General features: G+C 54.7%; 2 protein-coding genes across 2 annotated transcripts in view; one reads left to right on the forward strand and one right to left on the reverse strand.

Moving 5' to 3' along the window:
• The window catches only part of CUNH19orf44 (chromosome unknown C19orf44 homolog), a 14,809-nt gene extending 10,326 nt beyond the window's left edge, over window positions 1–4,483 (forward strand). The window contains exons 5-7 of the mRNA XM_042781589.1: window positions 896–991; window positions 3,221–3,387; window positions 4,412–4,483. Of these exons, the coding sequence (XP_042637523.1) occupies window positions 896–991; window positions 3,221–3,387; window positions 4,412–4,483 (335 nt within the window). The remainder of the gene's footprint in view (window positions 1–895; window positions 992–3,220; window positions 3,388–4,411) is intronic.
• Window positions 4,484–5,766: 1,283 nt separating this feature from the next.
• LOC103200755 (calcium homeostasis endoplasmic reticulum protein) lies at window positions 5,767–21,655 on the reverse strand. The gene is made up of 17 exons (XM_007945318.2): window positions 21,631–21,655; window positions 21,146–21,319; window positions 15,740–15,924; window positions 15,015–15,152; window positions 14,603–14,754; window positions 13,049–13,160; window positions 12,873–12,962; window positions 11,555–11,804; window positions 10,714–10,889; window positions 8,975–9,413; window positions 8,622–8,860; window positions 7,938–8,071; window positions 7,286–7,372; window positions 6,915–7,058; window positions 6,706–6,822; window positions 6,157–6,251; window positions 5,767–5,960 (listed from the first exon to the last, which is right to left on the reverse strand). Exons 1-17 carry the CDS (start codon window positions 21,653–21,655, stop codon window positions 5,767–5,769), a joined length of 2,751 nt encoding a protein of 916 aa, XP_007943509.1.
• Window positions 21,656–27,142: the final 5,487 nt, after the last annotated feature.

The following is a 27,142-nucleotide window of genomic DNA, read 5'->3' on the forward strand; positions in this document are numbered from 1 at the left end:
GATGGACTCAAGTATAGCAGGGATTGTGGGGCTGGCGCGGGATCGGGCAGTGTTTTGTTCTGCTGTGCATGGGGTCGCTATGAGTCGGAAACGACTCGACAGCACTTAACAACAACAACAACAACAGAGGGGGACATCATGGTCCCTTGATTTGCCCTTCTGGTGTGGTGCTCTGACACCTCACAGCTGTCAGAATAGTTCCTTCTTTGGATAGCCCATCACATTTTGCTAAGTCAGATCACTAGAATGGTTACACTGGCATTTTAAACCCTGGCTGTGATTCAGCCCCCCATCATCCCTCCACACCATGTTCAGCAACTGTCCACATTTTGGTCCACATTTCTGTGACTTCCTACAACATAAAACATTTTCCTAGACAAGGTTTGGTGAGAGGCAAGAGGAAAGGGCAGCATAACCACTGGCCTGGATGATGCCATGGAAGGTCCCTCCCTGGGTGGAGCAAAGGATCTGCACCCAACTACTGACCTACAGGGTGATGGTGTGCACCCACTAGTGGTGGCATGGAAGAATGGCCTGGAAATCTCTCTCCATTAAGGTTACAGCCAGGAACATCCTAAGGAGGGGTTGTACTCTGTCACACATGGGGCTGCCATGAGTCGGGGTTGACCTGATGGTTAGAGGATGTGACCTGCAGCAACTGCTTCACCCAGTGAAAGGGACTGACCCATCGAGCCAAGGAAACCTACGAGGAGGAAGGAGGCCACTGTTGAGAAACACCCAGAGCAGAAGAGGAGAAGCAAGTAGGCAGTGTAGTGTGTTGGTTGTGCTCAGAGAGGCAAGCGTGGGCTCATTTCATCTGTTTCTGTGGCATGTCCACTGCTGACCTCTGCCCTCTGTCTTGCTCACTGGCCCTCTCCTTTCTGTCCTTGAGCAGTGGCCGGTGTGGCAGCTATCAGCCCTTCCCTGGGAAGTGCCTACGTGGATCCCACACCCATTGCCAGCCACGTGGTCAGCGCAGACACAATAGAAGGTAAGGACCTGCTGGTGGACCCCCCACCTGCCCATAGGTGATGCACAGGACTCGCCAATCCCTGCTTACTCTTGGGAGTGTTACGCCCCTTTAGTGCTGGGCCTAAGGGAACCACTGACACGGATCACTTTGGCCACTGCAGTTCCACAGTCCACATGGACCCCAGTGACAGCCTGACATGTCTCTGAGCTCAGCCATGCTGGGATCAAATGACACCACTGGATGTGTGAGAGGTGTATGTGTAAGCTGCACACCCCACAAGGCCTCGTTTCATTGCTTTTTGTTTTGTTCCCTCCTGAGCCCTTGTGCCTACAGTTGATAGCTTATCCCTGTTGACACTACTCACTAAACCAGTATTGTCCCCCAGCCATTGGCCAGGCAGACACAGCCCTTGCCTCCTAGGCCCCAGCCTGGCCTGAGTCACAAAGAGGGCACCCCAGAAGTCACCTTAGAATGTCTGGACATATTCCCCAGGGGGCCCCTGGAGGCATGTGTGGCACAGGTTAGGGTGGTCTGGTACCCACTGTTTTTCCTTTGCAAGTTTTCTTCATGAGATTCTTTTCATTGTGGTAAACATCCATGTAATAAGGACCCCTGTGTGGTGCAGGCGGCTTGTGCTCAACTACCACGCTAAAACTGGTGTCTCCGACCCACGAAGCAGTACCACGAAGACCTGGTGGTGATCTGCTTCTGTGAAGATTACAGCCGAGAAAACCCTAGGGAGCAGTTCTACTCTGTACCACACCAGCTCACCATGAGTCAGTGTCAGGTCAACGCCAACAGGTTTTGTTTTGTTTTTTGTCCATGTCGCAAAACATTTGCTATTTCTACAGTCTTCACATGTGCAGTTCAATGACATTAATTACATTCATCATGTTGTCCAACCGTTATCTGTGTCCCAATTTTTCCCTTATTTCATGAGGTTTTTTTGTTACCAGGGTGTTGAACTCTTGTGCAGCATTTACATCCTGCTTTTTGTACTCTGGAGTCATCTCAGAGACTGCCAGGTTATTCTTTGGTCTCAGTAATGACCATTTTTAACAGTCACACACTTTTGTGTATGTGTGAGTTGGGTGAAAGTTTACAGAGGAAATTCATTTTCCACACAGCAGTTCATGCACATTTTATTTTGTGACATTGATTACAGTCTCCACAATACAACAGCTCTCTTCCCACTTTCTGCCTGTGGTTACATTTTCCCTGTGTCCTTCTTTCCTGTGCATTCCTGCCCCCTGAGCTGTCTGCCTGTGCAAATGCTGCCCTTCTGGTCTCCCACAGTTGATTGCTCCAACATTTACCTCATGTAAATGTTCACCTCATACCCCTAATTAGTTTGGCTGGAAGCCATAAGGAGTTTGTTCAGTTCCAGGCCTGAAGGGTGGCAGAGGGCCACAGTCTTAGATGTTTCACCAGGCTCTATCAGACCTGTGAGCCTGGTACAGTCACACACTTTTTTATGTAAGTTTACAAACACTTTTCTCTATAAAGGAGTCCATGGGTGGTTTAAAGGAACCCTGGTAGTGCAGTGGTTAAGTGCTTGATTGTGAACCAAAAGGTCATCAGTTTGAATCCACCAGCCGCTAGGTGGGAGAAAAATGTGGCAATCTGCTTCCATAAAGATTATAGCCTTGGGAAGCCTACAAGGCAGTTCTACTCTGTCCTGTAGGATCACGGTGAGTCAGGATCAACTCCACAGCAATGGGTTTGTTTTTTTTGGTCTGGGTGGTGTCAAGGGCGAACACAGTTGGCTGCTGACTGAAAAGCTGGAGGTTCAGGTACCCCCAGAGGCACGTCAGAAGGAAGGCCTGTGGATCTTCTTCCAAAAACCAGCCACCAAAGAGCCTTTGGAGCACAGCTCTGCTCTGACACACGCGGGGTCATCACGACTCAGTCACCTTAATGGCAGTTGGTGGTTCTCTCTGAAAAGCCAGACAATCTGGTCAGAGCTTCCATTGCTGACCTGCAGCAGCTGGGTACCACCATACGCAGGCAGCTTCTGAAGTCCCCACACAGCCCAGTGGGAAGGAGCCCCTCACTCCTGAGTAGACAAAGAAAGGCAAGACTGACTGATGAGGCCCTGACCCCGCCAGAGAGGAGTGGTGGGTCCAGAGCACATCTCTGCCTGGTGAGGCAGGGGGGTGGGCTGCCCGTCCCCCACCCCAGAGGAGGGGACGGGCAGTGGGTGTTTGGGGATGCAGGGCTATTGAGTGACATGGTGGCGGTATGCAGCCCTGACAGCCCACAGCCCAGCCGTGTTTGCACTGAATGACCTGCTGAGGCAGCAGCTGGCTCTGACGCAGCAGTTCCTGGAGGCCAGCCGGCACTTGCACGCCTCACTCCTGGCGTCGCTGGACCAGGACGTCTTCCAGTACCATAGCCTGGAAGAGGCCAAAGAGGTGACGGGTGGGAGGCAGGGTCCTCTACGCTGGGCGACATGCATCCAGTCAGCGAGGGGTGCTTGGGCATCAGGGCCAGCACCTTCCACTGTTGCTGGGCCTGCTGGGGTACCAGGGAGGCCTGGTCTGAAGCCAGGCTCGGCTCTATGTGCTCTTGGGCAACGGCAGCTTAGATGACACTGTCCTCCCTGCTGAGGGACACAGCGCCTGCTGTCCTAGGAGAGCATGGCCCAAGGGGTGCTGTGCTCTCCTCCCTCCAAAATGTTAACTTTTTGGGTAATTACAAAAGTGTGGACGGTACTTACTGGTAGCACAGATGGTGCTCAGCTACTCACCACAAGGTTGGAGGCTCGAGTCCCCCCAGAGGTGCCTCAGAAGAAAGGCCTGGCGATCCACTTCTAGAACTCAGCCGGTAGAAACCCTGTGGGGCACAGTTCTCTGACACACGTGGGGCTGCCAGGAGTCAGAATCAACCGGAGCCGGCTACCTACTTCTTGTTACAACTTTTTAATCAAGACAAAGCCCACACATTGAGACTGTTTCTCTGAGCAGTGGTCCCTTAGCCTGCACAGCGTCAGGGCCCTGGGGCCTACAGGGCGGAGACCACCTCCCCGGGAACCACTGCCACGCCAGCACCTCTTCCTTGTGCTTCGCCTATGGAGAACAGGTTGCTTGTCTGGCAGTGCCCCATTTCTGGGTCACCTGTTGTGACCATGTCCATCCTACTGGACATGTGGCAGTCAGAGTGGTCTGGTCATGCCACTCAAGGGCAATGCCCAGTCTCCTACTATGACCCAGGCCCATCCGAGAGCAGTGCCAGCCTCGCTCCAGGCTGCGGCTGCCCTCCTGACTCTAGGGCCATGCTGTCCCCACAGCCCCATGTCCCTGCCCTGCATGTCCTGGGGCAGCCTGTCAGTGTTCCTTAGCTGACCTGGCATCCCTCCCCAGCTCCTAGTGGATCACCCAGGGTGGTAAAGGCTCTGTCCCCACCCATGTGTGCTGATGGTTGGCCATTCACCTACAGTATATCCGGTGCCACAAGCCAACCCCACTGACCCTGGAGGACGCCCTGGAGGAGGTACAGAAGGAGTCGTGAATGCAAGGTAAGCGTGGCTCAGCATACCTGTGACATTCCTGCCTGGGTGTCACCGTCTCCATGTGATGGGGAAAGGGAAGGGCCAGACTAGACTCCCCCCGCGGCCCCATATCCTGTTGCATGCTGCCTCTGAGTGCTAGAGCAGTAGGCTGTGCCTGGCACTTGCAGGACCCCACACAGGTCTGTAGGGAAAAAGCCCAGGTGGCCTTGGCCAGGCAGAGACCTGGGGAGGACACTGTGCCAAGACACCAGGGCAGAGCCTTGGACCCTAAACTCCCCATAGGACCTGCCTGCTCCTCACCTGCCTGACCGTGCTTCAGAGAGACGCGCAGGGTTAAAAAGTAAGTTCTTTAAAAAAAACATCTTTATTTGAAGGCAAAACAGTAAAATCCACAAATTGTTAATAGCACATGTTTATGTATCCTGAATCAGATGTTTTCAAACTATTCACAGCTACAGGAAATCTAAAACAAAATCAAATGTCTTATCCCCCTGGGGTCAAAAGTTGGAGAGGCTTTGCATCTTATTGAAAAGAATTTTTCAAAAATGGTTCTGTACAAATAAACAGTGCTGGGCCAAGCTGCCGGTGGGCGCTGAATGCAGGGCTCAGCCCAGGTGGGTAGGTGCTGAATGGGGAACCTGGCCTGGGTGGGCGGGCTGGCCCTCAGCCTTACTCCTTGACCCAAGACACTCAGACCTGCTCCTCAGAACCTACTTCTCAGACAACAGCCAGCGTTTGAGAAAAACTATCAACTTCTCCAACTGAAGGAACTGAAGTTCGGGCCAGTGCATCTGAGGGGCAGATTCCCGGTGCTCTCACAGATGGCCTCAACACTCCTGCTTCTAACACTAAACCATTTGGAGCAAAAACGAAAACCTGGTTCAACTTTGGCTTCCATTTTTAAACAGGGAATGGTGAGCACGCCTGGCCTTGGTTCTTGTCACTGCACCCAGGCCACAGGGGGGCCTCCTTTTGGGCATCTGCTGGTCCAGGAGGCTCAGCGCCGGTGGGGAGAGAGGTGTGGCCTCCTGTGTCCGTGTTCTGGGGAGGGTCTGGTGTCTCACTTCACTGTAAGGAAAACCAGAGGCTGGCGTCGCACTGACAGCACATCCACCTTGAGTGAAGGTGGCTGCAGGCGAGGCCTGAGTGCCTCCTCTCTGTGGAGCAGGGCCTTGTCCCTGGGCGGCCTCAGTCCTCCACCTCCTCCCAGGGACGAGACTGGGTCGGAAGCTCCCACTTGCCCTCAGTGGAAGGTTCCGGCAGCTGAGTGCTGCAGCGGCCACTACTTGCACTCATCCCTGGCCTTCATGCGGGCGATGAAGGAGTAGCTCTTGTTGCGGCGGTAGTTCTCATAGGGGTCGTCCAGCGCCACGCCCACGCCCTTGTACTGGTCCCACTTGTCCCGTACATCCCCGCCCTTGATGGGGTCCTGGATGCCCTGCTCCTTCACACCAAGGCCACCGGATCCACTCCAGCCTGGAGGAGGCAGGCACGTGGTTACGAACCAGCCGTGAGGGCCTGTGCCCCGCCCTGATGACTATTCACAAATGTGCCCCTCAGGAACGTGGAGACGGCCTAGCAGGCCACACAGCCACCCCGTGGAGCTTCCCCATCTGTAGACCCGCCCCCGCTACAAGGAGCGTGCTGCTGACAAGGGTCCCAGGGGCCTTACCCATCTTCACCAGCATCTGGTGTCCCTTGTTCTCCTCTCCGAGCCTGGGGTCAGGGACAGGCGGTGCAGAATTAGAACCCAGACCGGCCGAGGAACTAAAACCAAGACAGGTTACGGTGTTCAAAAAATCACGGCCACATTTATTGGAATGGTTAGGATGTTACAGCGTGTGGCGCACACGGACGTTCACCGTTATAGGATGGACATACACGTATCCTTTGTTTCTACCATTCTTCTTTCTTTTACTTCAGTCAGATAAGGGGCTTCCCTCGGAGGACAACCCTGCCCCACGCTTAGCGTCAAGGACAGGTCTCAGGCACCCCTAGAACGGTTAGAGAACACACAGCCCAGCCACTACCTGGGCTTTATACACAGGTGACTGAGGTGTGACTGTCATGTAGCCACCGTGCACACTAACACAGTGGCTGGGGCTGCCTCACCCGGAGCCCACATGTTCTTCTAATGCCCACTGTTTACACGTTCACAGCTTGGCACCGGAGGATCCAGCTCCACCCGCAGGCCACACGACAGTTAAGATAGAAATCTTACGGCGGGGTTGGGCTCCGCGATCGGGACCGACGCCTCCTGCCCGGCGAGTAAGACTTGGACCGGGACCGGGACCTGGATCGTGACCGGCTTCTTGAGGAGCGCGACCGGCTCCGGCTCCTGCGGCAGGAAGGGACACCACGTCACAATGTTGGAAACAGCATCAGAACAGTATTGGTACTGTGAGCTGCCCCAGCCAGAGCTTTGCCTACCTGGACCGGGAACGGGAGTAGGAGCGGGAGCAGGAGCGGGAACGTGAGCGCGAGTAGGAGCCTGAAGACTTGGAGGACCTTGAGTTGGATCGGGAGGAAGAGCGCCCACGGCTCTTGGATCTGCTCCGAGACCTAGAGGGCCCACTGTGAGAGAAGCAGGTGTTAAGAGACAGTCGAGGCGCCATCTGGTCACAGCAACTTGGCTGTTGCCACCTCACATTCCCTAACACCAGGCTGGACAAACCACACCACCTGTCTCCCTAGATGTAGTCCCTGCATCATAGGGTTCAGGCCAAGGCCTGGCTTGATGAGGTGGGGTGTGCTCAGAGCTGACTCCCCGTGGACACACGGCAAGGAACTGGCATCCTCACCTATTTCTCTTCTCCTGGCCTTTCCTCCGCCGGGCCCGCATCTTTGCTCGGAAGAACTCGTAGAGACCATTCTGCTCCCAGCCTTCACTGCAAGACAGGGCGTCTCCCATGACAGGCCCCCATGGCAAGTACCAGATAGATGGCCTATGGCAGAACCACTGTGGGCCAGGACCCCTCCCTACTTCTCTCAGTGCATGGGCACATGCCAGAGACTACCCACTCCACTCAGACGCTAAGGGTGAGCCTGGCTTCCCCCACACGTGGCTAATTTGCCAGGAAGACCTGAGGACCCATCAGCCTAACAGGATGAACAGCTCTGCTCCACAGACACAGGCCTGTGCCTGCAGGGCAAGGGGCTTTAACTATCCTGGGTGGCGAGATCCTGCAGTAGGGCAGCTCTGGCATGTGCCAAGTCTGTTTTCTAAAGGGTCTCAATTAAACCCCCTCACCAAGGGCCTCCTGTGTGTATGTGTGTGCACGTGCAAGCCGGGCCACAGCTACAGGGAGAGTCCTCCCTGACACAAGACCTGGCACCCCTTCTTCCCTCAAGTGTACACACTTTGGGTGAAGCCTGGCTGCTGCATGAGCTGCCAAGACAGCAGCGGTTCCCACCCTCCCCAGGTTTCCCCTCGTGCAGGATCCTGGCTTGTACCTGTTCCTGGGCCTGTCATGGGACGGAGGGCTGTAAAAGGCCTCCACTGCAGCCAGCAGCCTCTCACTGGGTGGCATCGGGGGTGGGAGGCGGATGTCTTTAGGGTCCAAAGGCTTGTATTCATGGTCCTCCAGCTGCAGCAAGAACACCTGTGCTACAACTGGGCAGGCTGAGGCTTGGCCCCTGCATCCCTCCCCATCCCCTTCCTGGGGAGCCCCGCCCTCCTCTAGCTTCAGCTGCACCAACGCCCCATTCCTGAACCTCTCCCGAGGCAGAGGGGCAGGCAGTGGAGGCCCTAGGGGAGAAGAGCCACAGTGCTCTCCTCAGAAAGTTACCCATAAGGCATTGCTACAGCTCAGTGAGGACACCCCACTGTGTCCCAGACACGTAACAGATCTGAGGCCTGTCTGCAAGATGCCACTCTGCAGACAACCTGTCACTGTCCCCAGCCCTGCTGACCAGCCAGGGCCCCAGCCCAGAAACAGCAGGCCCCCTCCCAGCTCCCCCACTGTAGCCCCCACATCCATCTCGCCAGGATAGACAAGCTATTCACGTGGTACATGTACATGGACTCAGGTGTCTTCCATGGACCCTTCAGCACGCTCAGGACCCCAGATGGGTAAGGACCAATACAGGGAAGGGCCCCACCCGCTGGCAATTGGGAAGCCGACCACAACCATGTACCTTCACAAGGGGGGCCATCAGCCCTGCAGGCAGGTCGAAGTAGGGTACATTGGGCACCAGACTGGGGTCGTCATGGTTGATGTGGGGTGGACCCTGCCGCCGCATGTGCGGGGGCTGCCCGTTGAAGCCGTGGGGGGGAGGCCCGAAGTCGGGGTGCTGGGGCCCACCCCAGGGTGGGTGCTCATTGATCCCAGGGTGCGGCATGCGGTGGCCGGGGTGGTGATGTGGGGGCCCCATCTCTGCAGGACAGAAATGAGCGTTGGGGAGCAGCCCAGAGGCTGGGGTGCCACTGCTTGTGCTGGAACCTTCTCAGTGGGGCCTGTCTTCCTGTACCCCAGACCCTGTGCACTCACCAGCTGGGAAGTCGCCTTGCGGGTAGTCGAAGCGGTGCGGGTAGGGGGGCCGCTCGAAGGGGTGCCGAGGGGGGAAGTCATCTTGCATGAAGCGTGGTGGGAATCGGTTGAAGTTGTGAGGGTGTGGTGGCTGGCTGAACTGTGGGTGCTGCTGGTGTGGTGGGAAGGGCCCCCGGAAAGGAGGTGGGCGCTGCAGACGGAAGGGCGGCTCACGCTGGCCACCTCCCCAGGGAGGCTGCTCGTGCTGGCTGTTCCAGGGGCCCTCAAATTGGCCACTCCAGCCAGGTTCAGGCTGTCCACTCCAGGGTGCCTCACGCTGTCCACTCCAGCCAGGGTCACCACCACGCTGCTCACTCCACATGCCCTCGTGGCTATTGTTCCAGGGGGGGCAGTGGGGTGGCCCACCTTGATGGTGTGGGTACGGGGGCTGCTCAGGGGGCTGTAAAGCAGAGAACAGGCACTGCGTGAGGCGGGGCCAGTCCCAGGGTGCAGGGGCTCTGCAGACACCATAGCCCTAAGCAAGGTGTGCGACATTAGCATGAGTCCCTCTGCATGGCTGCTGTGTCTGCCACCTGTGGCAGGTGCAATGTACTGGGACCACCCAGCTCCCTTGTCCACCTGTCGTCTCCCTAAGGACCCAAATGGTTGAGCCTGGCACCCATGTAAGGAATCCTCGAGGCCCGTCTCACTTGCCCCAACCTAATCTCCTGGGGCACCTCCCAGACACACTATTTGTTCATGAATCCTTGTCTAGGGCCACCGCTGGGGGAGACCAAATGCAGACAGCTTTCTCCAGACAGCCACCAGCCAGGAGCCCAAGGCCAGGACAGGACTGGGCACAACTAACGGATGCTACACAGCCTGGATGAGGCCTGCTGCCAGGGCTGCCACGCAGCGATCCGCCGACCCCAGAGAAGGCAGAGGCCACCAAGCACCCAGCCAGGTGTAGAGCAGACCCCCAGAGTGGGGAGAGTCATGTTGGGAACACCAGCCTGCCATTTCACAGGATGCCAACGGAGCCCAGAGACTCTTAACAGCCTCACTGTCCACCTACAAAATAGGCACCCACTGCACAGTCAGCATGGGGAGTTTGGGGCTGGCATGAGGAGTGGGACATGGAATGTCTGTCTGTCCTGATGTCATGGCCGCCACACCTCAGTCCAGCTGCCTCCCACGCATCCTAACCCTCTGTACCAGCCCAGGGAGTCATGAAGTGGGAGAGAGTGGCACATTCCTGAAAAGGGACCTTCTGTCCTCAAGGGGAAAAAAGGGAGCAGGGAAACACCCACTTCATACTCCCAACCCCATCCACAAGGAGGTTCCCGTTCATGCTGCACTGGAGGAGACAGCCCCTGTGCTAACTCAGAAACTTCTGCTCCAAGGAACCTGGGGGAGGTGTTCTGCATCTGGGGCCTCACAGCACAAGCCTGCCCCCTCCTCACAGATGCACTATGTTCTCTCCAGGTTGGCACCAGCACCCCTATCCCCCGAGTCAAAGGAAAGGCCGTAGAACCATGTCACATTGAGGGATTAAGTGTCCTGGCCCTCACAGAAGATGGGTCTACATTACCAAGATGTACCTCAGAAAAGAAATTAATGACCAGCTTGAAGTCTGCCTGCCCCCATCCTGGAAGATGGCTTACTACCACACACTCGTCCCTCAGCCTGGATGCCTGCTTGATACCCCTTTATCTGCCCACCACCCCTGTGCAGCCCCCACCAAGAGTTCCCAGAACTACCTGCTGCTGGCCCCAGGGAGCCACGGGATGTGGCTGTTCAAACCAGGGGGTCTTGTTGGGTGGTATCTGGTCATGAGGCCCAGGTCCCCGGGCTCCGGGTGCTGCAGGGTCCTGGACCCCTCCTGAAGCATCATACTCAGAAGAGCCAGGCATCTGGATGGGGGGCTTGTTGTCATCTGGAACCAGCCAGAGGTGGTTAGAGGCCTTGCCAGCAGGGGGCGCCATCCAACCACAAATCCATCACCAGCAGACCAGGCCCAGCAACTTCAAAGTCCTGACTGGTGACCCCAATGAAAACCACTGCCACAGCTCATCCCATGGACAGTATGAAACCACTTTTGCTGTGCTGGGGTTCGTTTGTGAAGCAATTTCCACTATCAGAGAACTTTACTTTTTCTTGAATCTAGTTAAAAGCTCATTTCCCCCATTTACTCTGTTGTTTTATCACTTAGTTTTCTAGTATTAAGCCATCCTGTTCCTGGAGATCCTATTTGGTCGTGAGGTACTTTTTAAAGACCTCATTTCACGGATTGCCTCAACAGCAGTAGGGCTTGGTCCTTTTGGTTTTTGAATCCACCTGCTAGACTCCACACTGCATCCCGTGTCTGCTCAGAAACCAGCCCGGGTAAGCTTTAATCTCGCACTGCCCTTGTCCAGCCTGGTGCAGAAGCATCCTCATCTCGGCCCCCTCTTGCATCTGTCTGGCTTCTAAGGTTCTGGGGAACCATCTGGGCCTGCTACTTGGAAACAGACTAACTTGGCCCCTAGTATAGGCCCCTGCACTGTGGAGAAGCATGCCCCCCGAGGGCCAGCAGTGACGAGGGGGGAGGGGGGAACATACCTGGTTGGGTGGTGGGTGGGATGGCAGGGGCCGGTGCGGGAGCTGGTGGCGGGGCAGCAGGCGGAGGTGTGGCCTTGACGTCTGCATCCAGTTGGGGCATTGGGATCTGCTGCTGCTGCTGTTGCTGCTGCTGCTGCTGGGCCAGGCTGCTGACAAAGTCCTCGTGCTGCGTCTTGAGGGTCTGGATCTGCTGCTGGAAAGCCAACTGGAGCGGCTGCACTGCCGACGAGTACTCGCTGATCAGCGTCGCCTGGCAGAGGGGCGATCGGCACTCAGGGCGCGCGGCTCAGCTCTGCACCCAGACTCGTGCCCACCCACTCTGGAAATCCCCAGACAAGCACACTCGTGGGTAACAAGACCCAGGGTACGTGGTAGTCGCCATGCAGACTAAGTAGACGCATGCCTGTGACAACCAGAGGTTGCGAGTTCTGCTGGTGAGCAGCTTGACCCTGGTGACGGGGCAAGTGATGGTCAGGAGGATGGATGCTAATGGCCTGCTCACAGGCTGTGTTAAGCAGCCACATGACCCCTGAACTTCAACTTCATTCTCTATAAAGTGGGCCTCATAGCAGGGCAGGCCTCAGCAGGTAGAAAGGACTGAGGGACACAGGAAGTGGTCGTGTGGGGAGCTTGAGGCGTGAGTGGGGACATCAGGCCAGGGGACGCCCACCATCACGTGATGGTGGCATATGCAGCAAGCCCACCCCGACACAGGAAGGGAGTGATGGGAAGGCAAGGTGGCATGTGCTCCCCATGGCCTCTCAAGCACTGAGCCTCCCCGTGGGAGCTGCAGAGGAGGAGTCTCTGTTCAGCTCCAGCACTCCACTGGGAGCTCGTGTGGCTACAGAGCCAGTGCCTTGCCTATGATGGGCAATCTTGTCCCACAGCAGCTGGGAGCGCCCTTCTCTGGCCAAGTGGATACTACTTCAGAGAACATGGGGAGGCAGGTGCATGTGTGCGGTGGGGGAGCAGTGAGCAGCTTCCTCAGACTGGCCTGATGACACGGGGTGTCCCTATAGCAGCTGTCCTCATGTCCTGGACATGGAAGCTGCCAGGAGGCCCAAGCAGAGGCAGAAAGGACCACATCGCCTCCATACCTAAGAGCAGCAGGTACACCCAGTAACCAGGCACCAGTGCACCAGGAAAGCACAGCCAGCGGGGTAAAATGGGGTGGGGGTAAGGAGGAGAATGCCCGAGAGGCTGCTGCTCAGCATCCCATCCCCTGACTCCAAGGTCTTGGGGCTCTGAGGCCACCAGCTTGACCAGTTGTCCTCCCACTCCCCGAACACACTGGGCGGCAGGGGCCCCAGGGACCCACCTGATACTGGCCAAGCCCCAGGGCCGGGCTCTGCAGCTGCTGGATGATGGAGTCATCAAAGTAGCCGTTCTTCTCCCAGAGCTGCAGGAGCTGGCATGGGGAGGGGGCTCCATCAGTAGGAAGGTGGGGGTGGCACCCCTGCCCTGCCCTGCCCACCATACCACTCCAGCACACACCCGGGCGATCTTCTGCTGCTTGTCCTCCTCCACGGCCAGGAAGCTGGTGCAGTAGATGGGCACCACCACCTTCTGCAGGGCAGCCAGTAGCTCCCGCGCCTGCTTTCGCTGGCTGTGAGGGAGAGACCTTCCGCGCATCAGAGCCCTGGCGGGACCCAGCCACACACCCATCAACACCTCGGCTCCAGCCACCGTGCCCCTCTGCCGGCTCGGGACCCAGGGTGAGAGGATGGGCTGGCGCCAGGGGCCTGCAAGCTGGGGGACAGTGACGGGATGGAGGACACAGGCATGGTCAGTAGGAGCCACCACTTCACACTGTGCATCTCCCAAGCAGTCCACCTGGGGGCTGGGGATGAAGAGTGCTACGGAGCTGTAGGCAGATGCTGGGCCAGGCCTGGTCACTGCTATGTGCACAGACTTTTGCACGGACCTGCCTCCCAGAAGGAGGGGCAGGGCCTAGCCCGCCAGGTACCACTAGAGGAGCAGCAGCAGCTATGTCACAAGGGACCGTGATGCCAAGCCACGGGCTCCCACTCCCGTCCCCCCCACCACCCCAGCACAGGTTCCCGAGAGGATGCAGGGTCCAGGTGAGTGTCTGAGGCCCTTCCCAAGGCTGAACTCCCTCAAGGGAGCAAGGAAGAGCAGGGCCTTGGGCCAAGGCAGGGCGGAAGAGCAATACATGGTCTCAGACACAGCAGAGAGACGTATTAACCACAGGTGCGTTGCTGTGGAAATACAAGAGGCAGGTCTCCAGAGTTGGAAAGTAACAGCAGAGAGGATTCTGGATGGCAGCTTATCTCTCAAGGGAAGCAATGAGGGAAGGAGCAGCCATGGCAGAGTGAAGCTAAGACACCTGGCTGTAGGAGACAGGGTGAAGCCTGGGCTACAGATACAGCAGGAGGTGGGTGAGACATGGACCCCGCAGGAAGAGGCTGGAAAACTTGCTCCTCTGGGGCCTGGTCTGTCTCCTCCACACTCACAGGAGCCGTGCGCATAACCAAGGCATCCCTGCTAGTCCTTCTGACCCTGGGGCAACCCCACCAACCTCAGCCTCCCTCTTGCTAGATGTTTCCTATTTTCCATTCTCATAAGCAGCCAAAATCCCGGCCAACTGGCTGAGCACTGAGCAGCCTTGCCTGGCCTCAGGAGGCAGGATGGCTCTCCTGTGAGGATGCTGGGGGCTGGTGGGGTTAGAGGGTGAGCACAGGCCCTAGAGGGTCCCGGTAGCAGAGCTGAGCACCAGCTGAGCGGGGAGAAGTGAGCTGGCTACGGGTGTGGTGCCAGGGTCACTAAGGAGGTGGACTGTGAGGACCACTGAGCCTGGCCTAGTGCTAGGGGTGGGATGGACCGTTGAGGATAGCAAGGGACAGAGGGGATGGTGCTCAGTGTCTAGGGAAGAGGCTAAGGCAGGAAAGAAACCCCCACTTCAAGGACAGGGCAGGACAAGGCAGTGGGAGGGTGGGTGAGGACAGCTAGCCTCAGACCTCCAGGGGAAGGGAGGGTATGGACACAAGGCTGCAGAAGGCTGGTGTAGTTTTTGGGGCCCCTGCTCACCAGTGGTGCAGCACATCGTTGATGAGGTAGATGAGGTGCAGCCGCAGCTCAAAGTGTGCCCCGTCAGCCGTGATGCGGTTGCGCAGGTGGCCGGCCATCAGCTCACAGTGTGGCGGTGACTTGGCGTTGCTGAACATCCAGTTCTTCCCAGCCTGTGATGGCCAGGCGATATGAGGCCAGGCCCCCACAAGGACAGCTACACCACTGAGCCCACCCACCTGTGAGCAAGCTGCCCTTGGTCCAGGGAAGCACCTCATGGCTAGATGTGGGATTCAAAACCCGAGGCTGGCCTGCCCACATGGAAAGGGAAGGCCCATGGGCTTTGGACAGGCTGCTCTTGGGTACCGACCTGGGACAGGATGGGGTGAGGACCAAGCTCTGGAAGCCCCATTCCACCCAGGGCAGCACTCACCGAGATGGCGTCCTTGGTGCATGTGTCGATGATGGGCTGCAGCAGGTTGTCAAACTCATTCATGTCCAGCTGGGTCTCCTCCAGCAGCTTCTGCATCTGCTGTTCCACTGCATGGGCCACAGCTGCTGTCACCTGCTCCTGGGGGTCAGGTGGGCCAGACTGTGAGGAGAGGCCCTTAGCCTGCTTGGAGACTATCTTAAATGTATGCTGGCATCACAGACAGGACAAGGCAACAATGTCCGACTCCAAGGTAACAAGTGAAGACTGAGACCCACATGAGCCCAGAGCCCTGCCCATCTACTTAAGAAAGGAAAACACGAGTGAGAGCAGTGAGCGTGAGCAACACAGAGGAGAGGCAGGGGCAGGAGCCAGTGACGAGAGCACCCGCAGCGGAACGAGGGAGATGAAGACTACAGCAGGCTGCCGTGTTCGTCCGTCACTCTGACCAAACTCAAGGAGCAGGCCAGCTTCCAGGCTGCTGTGGGGACCAGAGATGTGAGACCACCCACGAAACTGCAGACAGGGTCTGACTGAAGCACCACGGGCAGAGACACTTGGCAGGGTGTGAGCCTGTCAATTTGCGGGGGAAACGGAGGCCCAAGGGGCTGGGCCCTGGTCAAAGTCCTGTGAACTCCTGGTACCACCTCAGGACCCAGAAGGGAGAGAGGAGAGGCTCCAGGGTCCATGAGGGCACCTGTCAGAGGGCCAGAGCAGGGGCCCCGTACCTGTCGCAGGGCCAGCAGGTGCTGTTCCTGTTGCTGCAGGTTCCACTGGCTCTGCTGGATGAGCTCATCCATGGACAGGGTGCCCTGGGCCGGTGGGATGGGTGCTGCAGGGGCCAGTGGGGGCTGAGGCAGGGGTGGCAGGGCCGCAGCTGGCTCCAGCTCGGGGGCCTGCTGCTTGCAGATGACTGAGAGAGTGGAGAAGTGACCTGTTAAGGAGGGGGCCCCCCACCAGACCCGATCCACCAAGGCCTCTGCCTCCAAGTGTGGCGTTGCCAGCTCTTCAGCACCCCATTTTCACTCCCTAACCTTGCCCTCCACCCATCCTCATCTCACAGTCCCTGGCCTCTGCTCCATCACCGGCCCCTGAGCCCTTCCTCTATCTGGAGGCCCTCAGGGCTGTCTCCTTACCACTTCCCCTCCAAATGCCCCACTTGGCCCCACTGTCCTTCCAGCCCATGAAGGTGCAGGCCTCCAAGAAGGAGCATGCTGGCACCCCAAGCACACGCCACTGCCCTTGCCCTTCTCCCTCCCCTGAACTGGATTGTTGACCCCACCATTTAGGGCTCAACTGGGCCCCACCGGCTATGGATACTCATTCTGCTTGCGGGAGGGAGGCTGAGTCAGGGTGGGCACACATTCCAATTCAGTCAGGGAAAAGGTGGGGAAAGGGGCCTTGGACAAGGTGGTCTCCCCTGTCAGGTCTGAATGTGACCCAGCCCTGGTAAAGCCTACAAAGGGCACTAGTGCCAGACGAGGTCCACGCTGAGGGTGGCAGAGTGGGCAGGTGGACATGTGCACCCAAGGCTCCCAGGAGGCCAAGCCTGACTCCTGCTGTTTTCCCACCCCCTCTGCCCTCCCAGGGACACTGCCCCATGAAGGCTAGTGTGTCTGTCTCTCTGTCTACTGACTCCTCCCAGCAGCATTTAAACCACCTGAACCTTCCATCTATGAAATCACTCCCTCCACCCCATGCCCCTCTTAGCAATTTACAGCCAACTCCTCACCCCACTGCATCCACGGTCACGCAGCCCTGCCACTCCTACCTCCCCCTCAGGCAGCTCATGACATCCTTACCCAGCTAAGCGTTCTCCTGTCTCAGGTCCATTCCCACTCCACATGGCAGACATAGTCTCCTGTCCCTTTGTGCCCCTCTGGCTGCTCCTCAGTCACCTGTGCTGGCACTTCTCTGTCTGACCCGAAATGCTGGGGATGCCTGGTCTGTGTCCTGAGCTCTGGAGCTGTCCATGAAGCCCCGAAGCTCCCAGAGGGGCTTATCACTCTGTGCTGCAGTTGGGAGTTCCGTGGGTGACGCGAGTGGTTTGTGATTGGCTACTAACCTAAAGGTTGCCAGTTGGGCCCACCTAGCAGTACTGCAGAAGATAGGCCTGGAGCTCTGCTTCTGTAAAGATTACAGCCAATAAAACCCCATGGGCTAGTGCTAGTCTGTAATACATGGGGTGGCTGTGAGCTGGAATCAATTCCACACCTTTGGGCTTGTTTTTGGGGTCTGGGGCTGCAGCTGTGGTCTGCATGCCATGACTCCCACACCCATCGTCTCCAGCCTGGGCTCCTCTCGCCTTGGACCTAATCGAGGAGTAGACGTGTCCATAGATTTCCTGTGGACCCCTCACACCCAGCACACATCCCTTCCACCTCATGCTCCCAAGCCCTCCTCCTCCTAAGCTCCTGAGTGCCACAGCCCTCCAGACACCAGAGCCCGAGCCCACAGGCATGTGTGACTCCCTTTATCCTGGCAACTGGCCCTTCGGAAGTCACCGCTTATCTAGCCTGTTATCATCCCTGAGCCCTCTGTCACCTGCATCACCCCTAGAAGTGGTCTCCTTAGCCTAGGCTTCCCCTCCGCCTCTCACACTACAGCCACAGTTGTGCTGCTCAACATGTGGGTCATGGCCCACCGCAAGCTGACACCAAATTCAGACCCGTACAGACGTGAGCACAAGTGTTTATAGACTTTCACGACAGTTTGGCATTTCAAACATCTTTTTATATGGACTCCCTAAGTGACACAAACAGTTCAGCACTGGACTACCAAACCAGAAAACTGGCAGTTCAGACCCACCCAGAGGTGCCCCAGAAGAAAGGCCTAGCCATCTGCTTCCGAAAGCTCACAGCTTTGGAAGTCGACAGAGCAGTTCTACTCTGCACGTGAGGGTCACCACAAATCCAAGTCGACTCGAGGGCAACTAACAACACTGTGCTTTGTTAAAGGGGAGTCCAAGCCAGAATGGACAGTAAAAAAACAAACCAGAAAAACCCTTTCAGGGGAAAAAAAAAAAACTTCAGAAAAACCCTTCCCCAGAGTTTACCCAGTGCCATTTGCTTGGTCCTTGACTTTGGGGTGAAGTCTTTGACTATGGGGTGAAAGGCAGCTGCACTGTGGGGGGAACCTGCTCTGAGGACAAGTGCCTAACTCCCCAACAGCTGGCCCTCCCGCCTCACCTCTCCCCTGCAATCCCTCTAAGAGACCCTCCTCCTCTGGGCTGCAGCTGACCTGTCAGGTCCTCCCTTGGCCCTGCCCACTCAAAGGCTCGTCCCAGTGCCCAGGACACTCTCCCACTTTTGTTTCGCACCTGACTAACTCTACCACAGTCTTGAGGTGCCAAAGGAGATAACATCCACAGAAAGCTCTCCCTGACCTGTCTCCCTGGTGGCGAGCACCCCATCCTTCCCATTACACCACCAAGCCTCAGTGCTGCTCCCAACCCCTGGCCCTCCAGAGGAAGGGCAAATGTGGGCCCTTCCCACAGGAAAAGCTGCTCTTACCACCTGGCCACTCAGGCCAACCACCGTCCCAGATGTCTTCCTCTCCCCCTTGTATGCCACCCTCAACAACACCCAAATGATTCCAGCTCTTAAGTCCGACCCCCAGGGCCCACTTAATCCAGACCATATCATCTCTTGCCGGTCGGTTTGCTGCCAGCCTCATTCCTCCCTGCTCCCCCAGCTTTACTCACACTCCCTCTTGTCTGCCCTCCACACTAGCCACTGACAGCCATGCTACGTGAACCCAACCTGTCACCCTTGCCTAAAGCCCCCGAAGTGTCCCACTGCTGGCAGCAGCAGTCATAAATCCGATGTACCAGGTTACAGAATGGCTGCTCCAGAAACACATTTCGTCAATGATTTCAGGCAGCTGCTTGCCTCTTCTACCTCAAATCTCACCAAGGACCAGAAGAATCCCTGGGCCAGAGAGAAACCCTAATCCTCCCCCTGGATCAAACCCCTCCCACATATGTACACTCTGTGCTCCAGTTAAGGAGCTCTGGTGGCACAGTGTCTAAGGCACTTGACTGCTAACCAGAAGGTTGGTGGTTCAAACCCACCAGCCACTGTAGAGAAGGAAGACTGGGCAATCTACTTCCATAGAGATACTGCCTTGGAAACCCAAGGAGGGGTAACTATGAGTCGGATCCAACTCGACGGCAGTGAGTTTATTTTTATGCTCCAGTTGGAGTCCCTGGGTAGTACAAATGGTAAATGTGCTTGGCTGTTTATCTAAAGGTATGAGGTCTGAGTCCAGCCAGAGGATCTCGGAAGAAAGGCCTGGAGATCTACTTCTGAAAAACCAGCCAGTGAAAACCCTATGAATGTAGTTCCACTCTGACACACACGGGGTCACTGTGAGTCAGGGCTGACTCAAAGGCAACTGGTTGTGGTTTATGTTCCAGTCATGCTGGGCCTCTCCCGAGTCAGTGCTCGCTGAAGCTGTTTTAACTCAGCACACACCATGCCCCATCCATCAGCCTTACAAACTCTTACTTGCTCATGCAAATGATCACTGAGCACCTATGTGCTAAGTGCTGGGGCACAAGGATGACTCCAGCCAGGTCTGTTTGGCCTTCAGGGAGCAGTCCCCTTTCAAGGCCCCTCTACTTGTCAAGCCCCTCTTCATCAGTAGGGGGCAGTGGTGGTGCAGGGTAGAATTCCAGCCTTCCACATGGGAAAGCCAGGTTCGATTTCCGGCCCATACACCTCATGCCCAGCCACCACCTGTTGTCCGTGGAGGTTTACCTGTTGCTCTGATGCTGAACAGGTTTCAGCTGAGCTTTCACACTACGACAGACTCAAAAGAAAGGCCTGCAATCTACTTCCAAAACTCTACGGATTACAATCGTCTGAACTTTTATGCATAGAAGTCACCCTGAGTCTGGGCCAACTTGAGGACAGCTAACAATTTAACAACGAATCCAGCATCTGAGGATTTGCTACCAAGTAAGACAGGTGGCAAGGAGCTCTGGTGGCAGAGAGATTTAAGCATTTGGAGAGATTAAAAGGTTGGCAGTTTGAACCTAGGAAGAAAGATAAGGCAGTCTGCTGCCATAAAGATGTCCAAAATAAAGAAACCAAACTCACTGCCGTCAAGTCAGTTTTGACTCATAGCATCCCCTCCTTGGGTTTCCGAGGCAGTATCACTACAGGAAGTAGATTGCCCCATCTTCCTTCTGAGGAGTGGCTGGTGGGTTCAAACTGCCAGCCTTCTGGTTAGCAGTCAAATGCTTTAGTCAAAGATGTACAGCCTTGGAAACCGTATGGGGCAGTTCTACTCTGTCTGAGTCAGAATCAACTCTACAGCAGTTGATTTGGTCTGGTTTAAGACAGGTGGGGGCTCTACCCTCAGGAAACTCACCACTTGGTGATTTTATTCATTATTCAAAGGCCAGCTGCATCTTCTCAGTCCCACCTCAAATTCTCTGAGGACAGGACCAGAATCTCAGATGCCCAACTGAACAAACATTTGATAAACATTGACAAACGTCTGTCAAAAACTAAAACCAAAAGAGTACCCTGGGTGACACTAATGGTTAACCACTCAACTACCAGGTTGGTGTTTTCAACCCACCAAGAGCTACTGCAGAAGAAAGGCCTGGTGATTTGCTTCTGAAAGGTCACAGGCTAGAAAACCTTATGGAGTTCTATGCACACACAGGGGTGCCCTGAGTTGGAATCAACTCGACAACAGCTAACAGAAAACCAAAAGAAGTAACCAATTATTTTTGGTTGGTACGGGCTGCAGGCATCTGACATGCACAAAAACCCCAGGAGCACACAAAGTGGACTGGACAGCGCCTGAGTGAGGGCTCCAGTCCAGCCGCTATCACTTCCTCCCTAGGAAACAAGTCGCTCTACTTCTGTAAAGACCTCAGTCCCTAAACCTGCAAAACAATAGCAGAATACCTGACCCAGAGCCCAGACAAGGATGGATAACCGCGTTCTCCATCACACACTGGCCTGGCAGCCGCTCCGTGCAGGGCTCTGAGGACAGAAGGGATCGTGCAGACCAAGCTGCCTGACTCACAAGAAAAGCGCCAGAAACTCAACAGAAGGTAGACTGTGGACTGTGAGCAAGGAATCGTACGAGGGGACGGCCCGAGAATGAAGACTCACGCTGCTGCTGCTCCAGCGCCAGCTTGCACTTGTAGTAACTGTAGAACTCGCCTCCGAAAAGGAATGAGAATTTTGGGTTGTCCTTCTGCTTCTCCATCGTCATCTTCTCAAATTCTGGCCCGTTGCGAGCCACGAATTGGGCCAGCTTGTCGATGACATTTCGAAGCTCCTGGTCTGCAGGGAGGAGAAAAAAGCCACGCGGGGCGTCACCCGGGACCTCCCAAACCTGGGGCCGGGCACCCAGGCCCAGCCCGTTGGGCCAGGATCCTTCGGGAAGGGCTATGGAGAGGCAGCCGTCGTACGGGTTCCGACAGAGACCACACACGCGCGGGTTCGGAGCGCAGGGTCCCGCGGAGAGGCCGCAGGCAAACGCAGGAGGCCGAGCCCCGCCCCCTCGCAGGCGCGGTGACTCCCAGGAGGCGGGGCGGGCGACGGCGCACTCCCGGGGGACAGAGAAATGGTCCCTGATACGGGCTGGTTCTCACCGTCGGGGGGCAGCGGCATCTCCATGGCTCCGGCCACGGGGAACGTCCTCCGGCGCCTCCCGATCGCCCACCAGCGCTGTCTGCGGAAGCCGGCCGGAAGTGGCGCGAATGGGACCGTTTACGGCGGGCCTCGTGGGCCGCTTCCGCTCGCCACTTACGGCCGTCGCCAGGAAACGACGGAAATGAGGGAAGGAGGCGGGAGGGAAGAGGGCGCGCGAAGGGAGGGCGCGCGGGAGGGGCCAGCGGGCCGCATGCACAAAATCTTCCCCGAGCCTGCGCAGAGGGCACCCGGTGGTACGCGAGCTTCGAGACGTCTGGAATCGCGCAGACGACGGTTAGCCGCCGTGGAGAGTCTTTATGGTGTTGCCACCTCACCGGACCACAGCCTCATAGGCAGGCAGCCTCGCAGCACAAGGAGCCCCCGGGAGTTCCTACCTGTTTCAGGGCCTCTGTCTGCTCCGTGCGCGGCTACGGCTGGGAAACTCAGAGCGGAGGTGCGTCCAAGAAGCACCTGGCCCCAACCCATCACGAATACCAGGCCGGCTAGGCTCAGTGGTGTACAAGGAGCTAGGAGGTGACAGGTCTGGAAGCGAGGGCTGATTTTGGGCCAGAAAGTTCTCACTCTTTTACGCTGAACCCAACGTTCTGAACAAAACTACTTGAGGGCAGAGAACTCCTTCCCACCTGCGCCGGCCTCGGAAGTGCCCATTTGAAAAGGGCGCCCACGACCTCCCTTCTAAAGGCCGCGCGCGAGAGAACTGTGCCTTCCCGAAGGGTACAGTTAGGTTGTTTTTGAAACAGTGACGACGGTAGCCCATTCTGATTGTGGGAAAGAAATAACAAGCAGCAAAGTTGGAGCGACGCGGACAACGGAAGTCTCCTGCCTCGCGACATTCCTGAAATCACCATTATGAACGCTTTGTTGGCTTTGCCTCCCTTTGTCCTTATGCAGATAGATGTACATGTGTTTTAGATAACCTTTTGTTTTTTACAAAATTTCTTCATCAAACCAGGTATTGACTCAGCAGTTTTTCAGTTGTTGTTAGGTTCTGCCTAACCGCTTTGGGTTTCTGAGTTGTTATGTGCCGTCCAGTCGACCGGACTCATAGCGACCCTTCCTTGGGTTTCCAACGCGGTGTCACTACGAAAGTAGATTGCCCAGCCTTCCTTCTGAGGAGTGGCTAGTGGGTTTGAACCTCCAGCCTTCTGGTTAGCAGTCAAGTGCCTTAGGCACAACGATACCAGAGCTCCTAGGACAGTGAGAGAGTACTTTAATAAGCATGATGTCCTTCTCCAGGGATTCCCTCAGTTAATAACATGACCAAAGTAAGCCAGAAGTTGTCTCGCCATCCTTGCTTCTAAGGCTCATTCTGGCTGCATTTCTTCCAAGGCAGATTTTGTTCATTCTTCTGGCAGTCCGTGGGCTCAGCAAATATTTGAGGCCCTGTGAGCCACAAAACAAGATAAAGAATATTGTGTAGGTGTTTACATAACAAAGGAGTCCCTAGGTGACACAAACCATTAATTGCATTCTCTGCTAACCCAGAGGTTGGGAGTTAAAAGTACACCCAGAAGCACTTCAGAAGAAGGGCCTGGCAATCTTCCAAAACATGAGCCACTGAGAACCACATGGAGTGAATTCTACTCCGACACACATGGAGTTGCCATGAATTGCAGCAATTGGTTTACTAGTTGCATAACAAAATAGGAAAATGTTCGCACAATCTTTATATTAGAGTCAAGATACAGTAATAGATTTTTTTGTAATATAGGTCTCATGAGAAGAATGGAGTTCTTTTTTTAGGGTAACATTTTGCTTAACTGGGGTTCAAAGCTATCTTGCCCATCATCAAATTGATTGCCAAAGTTCATGTTCATTTGTAAAAGCCATTCTTAGATCCTAGGCCTTAAAAAACAGCTATCAGGCTGTATGTGTTTTACAGGTGCAACTAGGAACAAGTTAGACCTTAGCTCTTCCAGACACTATCAGGGAAGAGACCCACCAATCAATAAGCAAACGGAGCATCACAAACGCGTCATTAAGGGAAAGAACAAGGTGCTGAGAAAATAGTAAGGGGAAAGCGTGGGCCGACACTGATAAGGTTGTCAGGGAAAGCCTTCCAGAGGTGAGATGTGCACTGAGGTAAAAGCAGGGAGTCAGCTATGTGAAAAGTCGGGGAGAACACTAATAGAATAGCACAAGGCTGTACTGTGCATTGTGATTCATAATCTGGACAGTCAGGGTACTTTCCATGCCAACAGAGATCTAACTTAAGAGGTTTTCACTTGGGATCCACCATGGATGGATTTCCAAAAGCTAAATTGCATTGAGCCGATTTCCAACTCCTGATGACCCCATGTGTGTCAGAGTAGAACTGGGCTCCGTAGGGTTTTACAGTGGCTGATTTTTCAGAAGTAGATTGCCAGGCCTTTCTTCCAAGGCGCCTCTGGGTGGACCCAAACCTCCAACCTTTAGGTTAGCAACCAAACTCATTGTTTGCACTACCTAGGGACTCCGGAGCCAAGTATTGGGATCAAAATAACTGTGTGTGCATATATATCTTTTAGGACCTATGAACCAGAACAGTCACTTAATGAGTATTGTAATGAATGTAGAGGAGTCAGTATGGATTTACTGTTACTTACTCAAGCAAGAATCTATACTGCTGACCACTTGGGCTGTTTGAAGCTTTGTTACTTGGGGTTGTCAAGTCAGTTTCAACTCAGTGATCCTATGTGTAAGAGAATGAAATATTGCTTAGTCTTATGCCATCCTCAAAATAGGTATGTTTGAGCCTATTGTTGCAGCCACTGTGTCATTCCACCTCATTGAGGGTCTGTTTTTCACAGACCCTCTATCAAGCATGATGTTATTCTCCAGGCATCGATCCCTCTGATAACATGCCCAAATTAAGCAAGACAAAGTCTTGCCACCTTTGCTTCTAAGGCACATTTTGGCTGTACTTCCTCCAAGATAGATTTGTGTGTTCTTCCAGCAATCCATAGTATATTCAGTGTTTATCGTAAACACCACAGTTTCAGTGCATTAGTTTTTCTGTCTTCCTTTGTCACTGTCCAGCTTTCACAAGCATATGAGGTGAATGAAAAGTTCACGACTTGGGTCAGGTGTACCTTAGACCTCAAAGTGACAGCTTTGCTTTTTAACATTTCAAAGAGATCTTTTGCAGCAGACCACTTTAGATGACTACTAAAAGTGTAGCAGCAAATATCCTTTAAATACACCTTGTGACAAGTCACAAGGTATGCCACATAGCATTCACAGTGCTCACCTGCCTTCTGGAAGGACGTGCACCCAGGAGCATTATCGTAACATCCTTTGCTGTTTTTAAAATGCTGTTTATCTGAGGCAGAAAACTGAAGTTGCACAGGGGCTCCATCCTGGCTCTCGATGGGCCAGACCAGAATCCCCTGGTGAGAAGCGGTGGAGCTGGTCAAAGTAGAGGCTGCTGCAGAGTTCTCCAAAAACCTAGAAACTGCAAGACTCTTAAGTCAAACAAGTGAAGTGTACACCCTGGTGAGATGGCTGCTGAGTGGACCCTCCGACAGTGCAAACTGGGAAAAAGTTTAAAACCATGTGCAGTACCACCCCCTTTGATTTCAGGCATTTATCCTAATCAGAAATGGGTACTAACAATGTTCTCTACACACTTAATTATCCCAAAAGATGGTCACCAGTTTAGACACCCAGCAGTAGGGGTTGGTCAGCTAAACCACAAGAAGTCCTCAGAGGACCTCACAATGGCATGTGCAGTGTAGTAAATTACTTAGTATGGCTTTTCTACCCATAAGTCATTGTAAACTCAGTGGTGGAATGAGCAACTGAGGAGCTGATTGTAAATGGTATCCAAGTGGAGTATTTCTGTTGGGCGTGGCACAATATAATGTTCTGGGAGGTGCCCACTCTCTCTCAGGTGCTTAGAGTTCTGATGCTATGATTGGCTAGTTTGACCACCCTGCCGGGCTCAAAAGGAGGCCTCCTAGAGGCAGAACTCTCTCTCTGACTGCTGGTTGAGGAAGACGTGATGCCGAAAGAGACACGCGCCCCTGAAAGAGACAGGCGTTGCTGGGAAAGAGATGCAAGAGACACGCATCGCTGAGTGAGACACCGAGGGACCAGCACTGCTGGGGAAGACTGTGAGAGACTGCTGGCCGAGGGACGGTGGGCTGGGAGAGAGACTGAGCATTTTTCTTGAACTTGAGTTGTAGCTTGGTGCTTCCCTAATAAACCTTGTAATCTGTGAGTTCTGTGTGGCCACTGCAGTGAATTATCGAACCCAGGAGAGAGGTGGTGGGTGCCTTGGGAGGAACGGTTGGTGAAAGGGCTGGAGGGAGGCAGCATGTCTGGCCTTGCAGTAATAGGCCTTGGGTTACTGCTGGTAATCCTGCCTTCCCCTTGTAGGGTTAGAGGAGGTCAGAACATGTGGCCTCCTTGTCGTTTTTGCAGCATGTATACAGACACACAAGAATATTTAATAATGTGTGGGAAATGTTTTTGGTGTAATCTTTCAAAAATAAAAATACTACAAGATACATGTACAATATGTCAGTTTTTAAAAGCAAGGACTCTCCTCCCCAGACGCTGGCTGGGTGCCTCTCCCGAGATGAACCACGACGTCACAAGCACGTGTATAAACCTCACTCCTCCCATTCTCTACTCACTGATGCATTTTTGGACATGTCCCATCCACATACACAGATCAAAATCACTTTTTTTGACATCTGTACCATAAAATTGTGAGATGCCCTGGTAGTGCAGTGGCTAAAGTGCTCAAACCAAAAGATCATTAATTCAAATCCACCAGCCACTCTGCATGAGAAGGATATTGCAGTCTGCTTCCATAAAGATGACAGCTTTGGAAACCCCATGGGGCAGTCCTACCCTGTCCTGTACGGTTGCTATAAGTTAGAATTAACTTGATGGGTAGTACGTTTGAGGTTATAGTATAATTGGTTTTTTATTTTGCTTTAATGATCTGTCCAAAGTTTAACTAAAAAGCAGAAGTTATTAAGAAAAGTGGTGGGTGACGGAGGAAACCTAGGCACGTCCAAACCCAGAGCCTCAGTAAAGCCAAGGTTGTGTGTGACTGTCATCTCGTCTCAGTAACTGAATCCTGCCGTGGTCAGCTAGCTGAAGCCACAAAAGCTTCCACACCCAGAAAGCAAACCTGTTGCCACGGAGCCAATTTTGACTCATGGTGACCCCGTGTGTTAGAGAACTGCTCCATAGGGTTGTCTTGGTTATCACCTTTTATGGAACATATCACCGCCTTTCTTTCATGGTGATGGTTCCCTTCACCAGGGGTGCTAAAATAACTGCCCTGTGTGTCCCTTAGCCTTTTGAACAACACAGCACCATGTACACAGCTTAAAAGTAGCACACTGATAAATAAAGCTGAGGGCTTTCAGGGGGGGAGGCATCCACATCTGTTTCCTGTTACTTGGCACAAATGAAGTGCTCAGTAAATCAGCAGAAGGGTTATGAATGGAAAGG

Source organism: Orycteropus afer, unplaced genomic scaffold, assembly GCF_000298275.1.
Source record: "Orycteropus afer afer isolate SDZICR_OR568_19922 unplaced genomic scaffold, OryAfe1.0 scaffold00136, whole genome shotgun sequence".
NCBI lineage: Eukaryota > Metazoa > Chordata > Mammalia > Tubulidentata > Orycteropodidae > Orycteropus > Orycteropus afer.